We start from the raw sequence: 10,763 nt of genomic DNA, 5'->3' as shown, positions 1-10,763 counted from the left end.
CGGGTCATCCAACTCAAGCCTTGGTCACCGTACACGACGCCTGCAACAACCTTGCCTCCGTCGCCCGATACTTCACTGGCATCACCGACATTGCGGCCACCAAACTCCTCTCCTTCTACCGACAACAATATTCCATCCCCACCACATCGCGATCCACCAAATGTACCCTCACCGCACTTCGACTCCATCTCCTCACCAACACCCATAGATGACCCATCGTCTGTGCCTTCACCACCAAGAAACATCCACCCTATGACCACAAGAGCCAAAAACCATATCACCAAACCGGCTGCAAAACTAACCCTTACCACTACCCTATCTCCTAGCCTTGACATAGAACCCACATGTGTCTCGCAAGCCCTCAAAGACCCACGATGGAGACAAGCCATGGACGACGAGTTTAATGCTTTACTTCGGAATGGAACTTGGACACTCGTTCCTCCCGATTCCTCTTACAACTTGGTAGGTTGCAAATGGGTTTTTCGGACTAAAAGAAACTCGGATGGTTCTATTGACAGGCATAAAGCAAGGCTCGTGGCTAAAGGGTTTCATCAACGTCCCGGTCTCAATTATACCGAAACGTTCAGTCCCGTGATCAAACCGGCAACCATTCGGGTCATTCTAAGCATTGCGGTGTCTAAAGGTTGGGATCTTCGGCAAATCGACGTCAATAATGCATTTTTACAAGGGACGTTGCATGAGGATGTCTTTATGATCCAACCCCCCGGATTTGTGGACCGTGATCGACCGTCATACGTATGCAAGCTTCGTAAGGCCCTCTACGGACTTAAACAAGCTCCAAGAGCTTGGTACAATGAGCTCCAGCAATTTCTCCTCATGTCCGGGTTTGTCAACTCCTTATCCGACTCATCATTGTTTATATTCCGACACAACGATGTCCAAATATTCTTGCTAGTTTATGTTGATGATATTATCATCACCGGGAGCCATTCACGAGAAGTACAGCAGTTCATTGATGCACTAGCTCGACGATTCTCTCTAAAGGACCTTGGCACACTCAACTTCTTTCTCGGGATCGAGGTTCAACGTAACACACAAGGCATTCATCTCACACAGCAACGATATGTTGGAGATCTTCTTGCACGACATCAGATGACAGCCGCCAAGCCTGTTCCGACACCTCTAGCCTCGACCACCGTCATTTCTGCAAAATCAAGTTTCGAGCTCATCAACCCGGAAGAGTATCGGCAAGCACTAGGAGGACTTCAATATTTACTTCTTACAAGGCCGGATATAGCATATGCAGTCAACAAACTATCACAATATATGCACCGTCCAACCGAGGATCATTGGAAAGCCGTGAAGCGAATCTTTCGATACATTGCCGGCACAAAGAACTTTGGAATTCAGCTGCATCACTCTTCTCCGACGACTCTCCATGCCTTCTCCGATGCAGATTGGGGGGGTGACAAAGATGATTTCAGTTATACCGGGGCCTACATCGTTTACTTAGGTTGCAATCCCGTATCTTGGAGCTCAAAGAAGCAACGTTTCGCTGCCAAATCATCAACGGAAGCTGAATACAAGTCAGTCTCTACAACCGCGTCGGAGATTCAATGGCTTACATCCTTACTTTCGGAGCTCGGACTTCCTATGTCATCACCACCAGCAATCTATTGTGATAACGTTGGGGCCACATATCTTGCTGCCAATCCGGTATTCCACTCGAGGATGAAACACATTGCGATCGACTATCACTTTATCCGTGGCCTTGTCCAAGCGAACCAGCTTCGTGTTGCGCATGTATCATCCTCGGATCAATTAGCAGATGGACTTACAAAGGCACTACCGCGGACTCGTTTTGAACTTCTTCGACTCAAGATTGGCGTCTCACCCGACACCAAACTTGTGGGGGCGTAAAGGAAAGTAATACGTTAGTGCGTCAAATCTCTTCTAATTGATTGCAATCTTATATAATCTTATATAATTGATTTTCTCTTGATTGTATCTCCTTAGATATAGCAACATCCTCATGTATATATTTTGGTATTGCACAAGTGAATAAACGTGAGATTACATTATTCCTTTCATGATATGTATATGTACGTGTTGTCCAATTATTCAAATGTGTTGTCCAATTTGTCGTACAGCTAACAAAGAAGAAAGGTCGTTCAATGGTCACGAGAAGAGAAGCAACTTTGACTCGAGACGGAAATTTTTATCAATGTATTATCGGGGATTAAAAAAACCAACCCAAACCAAACATGGACAGTTCAACCGACGAAACATAGATTTATGAGTAACTCAACTATCATTTTATATTATCTTAGATCGTATAGTCTCATACACATATATGTCATCGGATCTCTCATTTCGGTGCGTTCGATTTATTTCTATATCTTTTTTGCTTTAACGGTATTCGGGGAACTGCTCTTTTTGATCGTACCATCTGTAAAGAGAACATTCCTAACCATCATTATACCTTGAACGGTCATGTTTTTTTTAATTGTTAGAGATGTCGACCATTTCCATAACGTTTTCAAATCACACTTTTAATAAATCATATCTCTTCATAGACTTAAATTAATTAAAAAACATAACCTTATGGGAACCTGAAATTATGGTATGAAAAATATATTTTGAATACCGTGGTTTACTCTGACCATTCTTTTTTACCCTTAAATCTTCCGATTTGGGTTTTTTTTTCTTATTTATTTTTATTGTAAAAAGTTTATAGCACACACTTTGATTTCTTACCCAAAAAAAACCATTCAGGTTTGAATATGACATGATAATTTTAGGATTTAGGATTATCAAATGTAAAAGTATCATCATCTTCTTCTTCTTGTGGATGTTTTTATTCTTATTATTATTATTATTATTTTGAGAATGTTTTAAATAAAGTCAGAGAAAAACATGTCATTAAAAATTAGTCAATATTTTGTCTAAAACAGGTTTGACCGTTTTCATTTTATTGAGATAGATTTAAATTTTATCGGGTTTGGGCTGAATCTACGCTGCCCACTAACTACAGTCACGTCCTCTCCTTCCTCGCTGCTTCCTCACCCGATCTCTCGCTCTCGCTCCTCTTTCCGCTCACTTCACGCTCTCCGAGATCTCCCCTCCCCGGAGGTAGTGATCGATTGATTCTGAAGTTGGGGGTGCTGGAGATGGCCGTGTTGAGCCTCTGCTAGGGATTAGGTTGAATCCTACACCATGTTTAAGAACAAGCTCTTCTTCTCGAAGAAATCGGGATCTTCCAGCCCCGACGGTTCTAATAGTCCCCGATCTTCGGGCTCCAACTCTCCTGTCCGATCCGACAAGAAGAAGCCTAAATCTGCTTCCAAAGAGGATTCTCGGGTCCCTAATTCGACCTCTCCTTCTGCCTTCGCCGGAGTTGGTTGTAAGCAGACTCATGTTAAGGATGGATTGAAGAAGAAGGAAGCTTCATCCAAGGGCAAAGAGGTTCCATCCGAACCTCAAGCTCACTCTCCCGGTAAGTCGAACTTGTCGTCTGCTTCCGATGGGAAGAAACCGACGGTGGGACCGCCACCTCCGGAGGCGAAGGAAGGACCGGCATCCGTTTCGCCGATCCTGGCGTCGTCTCTGGGTCTGAACCGGATCAAGACTAGATCCGGGCCGTTGCCACAGGAAAGGTTTTTCAGTTTTAGGACCGATCGAGCAACACCAGCCGTACCGGCTGCGAGCAACTTGTCGAAGATGGGCACTGACGGAAACTCTGGTTCGGGCTCTTCGACGTCGGGTTCGGGTAGTGGGAGTAAGGAAGAGGGAAGTAAGAAGCTGGGGTTCCAGGAGAATATGGGCAGCGCCCGAACGAGTGATCGCGATAGTATGTCTCCCGATTCTGGAAAGCTGAAGAACCAGAGCCCCGGAATTGCAGCGGCAGGATCTCGGTTGCAGAATGCGGGATCCTCATCAGGAACTGGTATGCTCTTTGGCTTTGATTATAGGCTGAATTGAATTAGAATCGAGAAATCCTTACTAGAGCTCCCTCATTCAACTTTGCTCTAGCTGATACCAGATAAACAATGGGCTCTGCAATATCTCTCTTCTATTGAGCATATGCATAATCCATAATCTTGCTGTTATCGGATTTAAATTTTCCTCTGATCCTTTATTTGCTGGGAACTAAGCTAAACACTGATAACATACCGTGATGCTATTTCCTAGCTGGTCTTGGCGCTCACCAGTAATGTAGTTTGTAACATGAATAGATGTGCTGGGTTTTGACTGTGTGTTTTGTCTTCCTGTTCTGATTATTGTTTTTTTTTTTCTCTCACCCTGCTCTGGTTACTGATTTAAATGGTCACATTTTATACTGCATCTACAACTTTTGTGTTACCTGTTGGCTTTTCAATTCTTATCTCTGAAGTTTGTTTTTGATTCTATATAGTAGTGCGATCCGAGGTATCTTCTGGACGTTCTGGTCCTCTAAGAAGTTCAGAATTGTGTACCCCAGAGGTACTGCTGGATAAATTATTCTATCCTCTTTCACTTTTTAAGTATCTTGTATTATGTATATTAGTTTTTAATGATCTAGGCGATTTGATGTTTAACTTTCTAGAATTCATATGACTGGGAAAATCCAAAGGAGTCTGAATCTCCTCGCTATCAAGCTTTACTCCGCATAACCAGTGCTCCGAGAAAGAGGTTTCCTGGTGATATAAAAAGCTTTTCCCATGAGTTGAACTCAAAAGGTGTACGCCCTTTTCCATTGTGGAAGCCTCGCAGGTTGAATAACGTGGAGGTATTCTGGACTCTTCTGCCTATGTGTTCATTTGGTGTGCATTTTTTGTTGATTGCATTCTCTAACTATCTGTCTCTCTCAGGAAATATTGGTTCTGATTCGAACAAAATTTGATAAAGCAAAGGAAGAAGTGAACTCTGATCTTGCGATATTTGCTGCGGATCTGGTGGGAATTCTTGAGAAAAATGCAGAAAGTCATCCCGAGTGGCAGGAAACGATAGAAGACTTGTTGATTTTGGCTCGGAGTTGTGCTATGACAACTCCTGGAGAGTTCTGGCTTCAGTGTGAAGGCATAGTTCAGGAGTTAGACGATAGACGTCAAGAGCTTCCCCCTGGTGTGCTCAAGCAGCTTCATACTCGGATGCTCTTTATCCTTACCAGATGTACTAGATTACTGCAGTTCCATAAGGAAAGTTGGGGTGAAGAGGAACGGGTCATCCAACTGCGTGAGTCAAGAGTCTTGCATTCTGCTGATAAAAGAGTCCCTTCTGGAGCGATCAGGGATGGGAGAAGTTCAAGTGCTGCAAGGGTTCAAAGAGTACCATCGAGCAAGAAATCTCATAGTCAGGAGCAGCGTGGTTTGGACTGGAAGGAGGACCTAGCTGTTCATCCTATTCCTCGTCTCTCTTCTCCAGACAATGATGCTTCGAAGGAATCTGAATCTCCTGCTAGCATGGACCGGATGTCTTCCTGGAAAAAACTCCCATCTCCAGCAACCAAGTCTGCCAAAGAAGCTACTGCACCAAAAGAGCAGAATGATATCAAAGGTGAACCTTCACTCATGGTTAGAAGGAGAGGAATTACTGATGATGACATGGCTGTTGTTAAGCCACCAGAGGGTCCTCCAGCAAAAGAATCACATGAAGTTTCGTCTAAGCATCGGCACAATATTTCTTGGGGTTACTGGGGGGATCAGCCAAGTATTTCTGAGGAAAGTTCAATTATATGCCGTATCTGTGAGGAGGAAGTTCCAACCACCCATGTGGAGGATCATTCTAGAATCTGTACACTGGCTGATAGATATGATCAAAAAGGAATGAGTGTTGATGAGCGATTGGTTTCAATTGCTGTAACTCTTGAGAAGATAGCAGAAACCTTTGCACAGAAGGATAGCCTGCCGACGGCAGATAGTCCAGATGGTATGAAAGTTTCCAATTCGAGCATGACTGAAGAATCCGATGTTCTCTCCCCAAAGCTGAGTGATTGGTCGCGAAGAGGGTCAGAGGACATGCTTGACTGTTTCCCCGAGGCTGATAATTCAGTTTTCATGGACGATATGAGAGGTTTACCTTCTATGTCATGTAAAACACGTTTTGGTCCCAAGTCTGATCAAGGCATGACAACTTCATCCGCTGGAAGCATGACTCCTAGATCTCCTATTCCGACCCCTAGACCTGATCCTATTGAACTGTTATTAGGTGGCAAGGGTACGTTCCATGAGCATTATGATATTCCACAGGTATGCGTTGGTTTCTTTAATGTCCACATCTTTTCTCAGTCTTTTTATAATTTGGACGATGATGAAACTTTGGACAACTGATGTTGCAGATGAATGAACTTGCTGATATTGCAAAATGTGCAGCAAATGCACCTCCTGATGACGAGCAATCCATTCCTTACCTACTTTCTTGTCTTGAGGACTTGAGGGTTGTCATAGACCGCCGGAAGTTTGATGCACTTGTGGTAGAAACTTTCGGGACTCGCATTGAAAAGTTGATCCGGTGTGTATGTAAATGTTATTTTCATATGATATATCTTATTGGATTTTGAATGTGGTCTCGTTGCCTTCAAGTAGAGGTTCTGGGAAATTTATTCTGATTTTCGGAAATATACCTGTGCCAGGGGAGGTATGAGTCATCTTGTTAACATGAGTACAATTTTCCTTATTCTGCAGGGAGAAGTATCTGCAGATGTGTGAGCTTGTAGATGATGAAAAAGTTGACCTATCAAGCACGGTAATTGATGAAGATGCTCCTTTAGAAGATGATGTTGTTCGCAGCTTGAGGACGAGTCCAGTACATACTAAGGACCGCACCTCCATAGATGATTTTGAGATCATAAAACCAATTAGTAGGGGAGCTTTTGGTCGAGTTTTCCTGGCTAAAAAGAGAACAACTGGGGACCTATTTGCAATCAAGGTAGACGTCTGAGTGCTTTTGTTCTTTCGCAGGTCGTTTTCTCCTGTTACTGCTGCGTTTGCGTAGCTGCTGAACTTGATTGGCAAAATCTTTCCTAGATTGTGTTTAATTAGTGGTCTTGGGTTTGTGGCATACTTCACAGGTTCTGAAGAAGGCAGATATGATCCGCAAGAATGCTGTTGAAAGTATACTTGCTGAACGTGATATTTTAATTAATGTCCGCAATCCTTTTGTGGTGAGCAGGTCTTGCTGTTTAAATATATTTCATTCTCTTGAGAAATTTGTTTCTGATTCTAACATATCTATGTTTTGATCAGGTCCGTTTCTTCTATTCATTCACGTGCCGCGAGAACTTGTATCTTGTGATGGAGTATCTGAATGGAGGAGATTTATATTCATTGTTGAGAAATTTGGGTTGCTTAGATGAAGATGTTGCCCGTGTATACATGGCCGAAGTTGTAAGTTCTTCATATGTATTTTGTAAATGGATCACGACATAAAAGCACTACAATTTTGGTAAAGCTTCATGATTTCTTTATTGCTTCTCATGTCAGGTTCTTGCTCTGGAATATTTGCATTCTGAGGGTGTTGTTCACCGTGATTTGAAGCCTGACAATTTGTTGATTGCACATGATGGTCATATCAAGGTAGTTGTCCTTTTGTTAGAGTCTCTGATTGGATTCCCATTCTTTTATAAACTTTGTTGTGAAGCTTGAGACACTAGCATTTTCTTTCCAGAAGCTTGTAAAAGCCACCAGTTACCTTTACACATATTAATGAGTCATGACAGACTGGATTTCATGAGAGGGATAAGTTTTGAGAATCATGTTTTCCTATTGATCTGATGGTATCTTGTGTTTCATCCGAGCAGTTGACAGATTTTGGGCTCTCAAAAGTTGGTCTCATCAACAACACCTATGATCTTTCTGGTCCAGCCGTGAGTGGGACATCTCTGCTTGGTGAGGAGGAGCCAGAGTTACCGACATCCGAGCATCAACTTGAGAGGCGCAAGAAACGGTCTGCTGTGGGTACACCTGACTACTTGGCGCCAGAAATTCTTCTGGGGACAGGACATGGTGCATACACTGCTCTTTTGTTCTTAGTATTCCCGTGTCTTCTCTTCTAGATTGTTACAGTATTACTGAGTTGAGATTAGTTATCTAGAAAGAAGATTTGGTAGTACAAACTTTTAGTTTAATGATCAGGCTCGGGTCCTCACCCAGCCAGTACCATGTCAGTGAAATTCCTACTAGATATGTTTTTTTACATTCCAAAACTGTAAAGATTCATATAACTGCTTAATCGCTCAGGTGCAACTGCGGATTGGTGGTCTGTCGGTATAATTCTGTTTGAACTCATTGTGGGCATTCCGCCATTTAACGCAGAGCATCCTCAGGTCAGTGATTATGTTGGTTCCAGAAAATGGGTTTTGTAGAAGAGTAGACGTTTTGATCTCCATGATTATGTTTGTTTTGTAGTGGTTTGTTTCTTTGGGTTGACATTATCTGTAACCTTGCCATCTGATGGGGTTCTATTGGTACAGAAAGTACTGAGCATCTAGTCTCAATTTCTGGCTTCCTGATATTTTACCTGCAATTTTTTTGTTGGTTTTAGCAAATATTTGACAATATTCTCAACCGTAAGATACCATGGCCCCGTGTACCAGAAGAAATGAGCCATGAAACTCAAGATTTGATAGACCGGTAAGAGACTTTTTCAGTTCTCTTTTATAATCAGCTTAGCAATACATTTCTTTGTCAAAATCATCACTGGATCTGTAAGAAACATCAATGAGAAACTCTTTTTCACTCGTGTTTTGGTTGATTTATGAACCATATCAACCGTTAGGGTCTAAGTGAGATGCCCTCTCTGACAATATTCAGTTTGGATTGTCCTTAATAGCCAAATACAAAACCAAACTTTATACCACTAAGGGGCAAAAACCGTATCATTGTATGCATAATTGTAACATGTCTAGTCTATGTGTCTTTTCCAGGTTACTAACGGAAGATCCTCATCAGAGACTTGGAGCTAGAGGGGCAACTGAGGTAACATTGGTTGTTTCATATTTTTGATAATGGGTCCGATTTATTTCCAATTGTTGCATAGCAATGGAATAAATTTCATGCCTGCAGGTCAAGCAGCACATCTTCTTTAAAGACATAAACTGGGACACATTAGCAAGGCAGAAGGTTTTATTCATTTATTCTCTGCTCTAAAGACATTAGTTAGTCTTGCAGAATACTATTCTCACGCGCTTTAACATTCATTCTGTAGGCTGCTTTTGTGCCAGCTTCGGAAAGTGCTTTTGACACAAGTTACTTCAGAAGTCGCTACTCATGGAACCCTTCAGATCAGCAATTTTTTCCGACCAGTGAGGTCGAAGATTCCAGTGATGCTGACAGCTTGAGTGGCAGCAGTGGTTGCTTAAGTAATCGTCATGAAGAAGTGGTAATTTCTGCATCAACCTATGAATCCTTAGAAATGTTCACAGGCAACACTGTTAATGAATTTGGAAAATTCCACGAATTGGGTCAATGGTGGTATGCAGGGGGGTGAATGCGGAGGACTTTCAGAGTTTGAATCTGCAGCATCTGTCAATTACTCCTTCAGTAATTTCTCGTTTAAGGTACTACTATCTCCTTACTTGCCTGTTAAGAAACCATATTCGCGGGATGAGAGTGTTTGGCGGCTTGTACAGTCTGGTTTAGGTTTGAGCTACATTTATGCGTTTGTGGCAAATTATGATTTAGTATAAGTTGTGTTCTTATTAAAATGGTCACATAGTGGAAGGAATGACCTGAAAGGTGTGAGGGGGCTGTCGTAGACATTGAAGTTGGAAGTTGGAAGCTGGGTGGTGTATTTGTCAAGTATAGAATTTGTTGAAAGGTTATACATTGTCGGGTTCTGTCCACTACAAACCAGAATTTAGGGTTGGATTCTACATATGATTTTTGGACCAAAATTGTGGTCTAGTACAAGCTAAATGATTCTTATTGTATGGTGCGTGAAAGCCACAGTTGCCATGGATAAGTCTTAGTGGGTTATTTACTCAAAAGTGGTGGATATTAGAGCTAGAAGCGTGTGGTGTAGGATCTTGCATCTAACAAATAGAGAATCGGTTGGCAGCTTTTAAACTTCTTGTTTTGCTTCCATATGATAAGTCAGAAGCTGGCTTGTGTTCTTTGTGGGAGAAATGATTCTCGTCTTTGGTGGGTTCAAACCGTTGCCATATGATACACCTGTCTTTTCATGTTGAGTGTTGATTCGTAATTAAGAGCAGCATCACGTGGTGCTCTGAATGATTTTCTTCCTTTATGATTTGCAGAATCTCTCACAGTTGGCGTCAATCAACTATGATCTTCTTTCCAAAGGCTGGAAAGATGAACAAGAATCAAACTCACAACAACAATAACGTACCGGAGAATTGATCTTATTATTCTCTGTGGGATCTGCTTTTTCACATTTCTGGAGTGTTTGGTGCGCATGTGTGGCCATGCAATGGGCACTCATCGTTACCAGCGGCATTTGTATACACTCTCTGTACATGTAAGTCGTTCTATTCTTCACTCTAGGTCTATATCTCCCATCTTTTCTTGTGTTAATTTTGGAAAGAACCTCAGGGCAAAGTGTTTTTTTTTCCTTCCTGAAATCTAATAGGTAAGAAAAAGAGGTTTTTCTGAGTGTGAAAACTGGTAAAAAGATGGGGCAGGAATAATGGGAATGGACATATGTTTCTGATTGTGGGGTTGGTATCTGCAGAGACAAGAGGAGGAGGAGCTGGGGAGAGCGGAACATTGGGTGAGAGAGAGAGAGAGAGAGAGAGAGAGGTAAAACCAAATGTTAATTGTTGTTGTTGTTGTTGTTGTTTGATATGGGGAAGGGTAGAAGAGTAG

At 42.2% G+C, this 10,763-nt stretch overlaps 1 protein-coding gene across 4 annotated transcripts; it reads left to right on the top strand.

Moving 5' to 3' along the window:
* The first annotated feature begins 2,977 nt into the window (after positions 1 to 2,977).
* LOC104820339 (probable serine/threonine protein kinase IREH1) lies at positions 2,978 to 10,669 on the top strand. 4 transcript variants are annotated; one of them, XR_772922.1, is made up of 18 exons: positions 2,978 to 3,907; positions 4,379 to 4,443; positions 4,547 to 4,729; positions 4,812 to 6,188; positions 6,278 to 6,450; positions 6,624 to 6,867; positions 7,010 to 7,102; positions 7,185 to 7,325; positions 7,422 to 7,514; positions 7,739 to 7,943; positions 8,178 to 8,263; positions 8,482 to 8,570; positions 8,864 to 8,915; positions 9,003 to 9,059; positions 9,145 to 9,318; positions 9,419 to 9,496; positions 10,196 to 10,416; positions 10,630 to 10,669. XR_772922.1 is itself a non-coding variant. In XM_010550738.1 (17 exons), the coding sequence occupies exons 1-17, from the start codon at positions 3,178 to 3,180 to the stop codon at positions 10,280 to 10,282; spliced, it is 3,930 nt and encodes a 1,309-aa protein (XP_010549040.1). In that variant the 5' UTR covers positions 2,978 to 3,177; the 3' UTR covers positions 10,283 to 10,421. The 4 variants fall into 4 exon arrangements, 1 of the variants encoding a protein (XP_010549040.1); XR_772920.1 differs by having other exon boundaries at positions 4,376 to 4,443; XR_772921.1 differs by lacking the exon at positions 10,630 to 10,669 and adding an exon at positions 10,528 to 10,623 and having other exon boundaries at positions 4,376 to 4,443.
* Positions 10,670 to 10,763: the final 94 nt, after the last annotated feature.

Source organism: Tarenaya hassleriana, unplaced genomic scaffold (genome assembly GCF_000463585.1).
Source record: "Tarenaya hassleriana unplaced genomic scaffold, ASM46358v1 Cleome30, whole genome shotgun sequence".
In the NCBI taxonomy this organism is placed as follows: Eukaryota; Viridiplantae; Streptophyta; class Magnoliopsida; order Brassicales; family Cleomaceae; genus Tarenaya; species Tarenaya hassleriana.
This window is presented reverse-complemented; position numbering and strand designations above follow the sequence as displayed.

What these genes read in the sequence shown, in the direction of transcription:
- LOC104820339 (XM_010550738.1), top strand. Translation starts at nt 3,178, where the DNA reads ATGTTTAAGAACAAGCTCTTCTTCTCGAAGAAATCGGGATCTTCCAGC. An exon ending in AGCATTATGATATTCCACAG is followed by an intron (nt 6,189 to 6,277) that starts GTATGCGTTGGT and finishes CTGATGTTGCAG; the next exon opens with ATGAATGAACTTGCTGATAT. An exon ending in ATGTCCGCAATCCTTTTGTG is followed by an intron (nt 7,103 to 7,184) that starts GTGAGCAGGTCT and finishes TGTTTTGATCAG; the next exon opens with GTCCGTTTCTTCTATTCATT.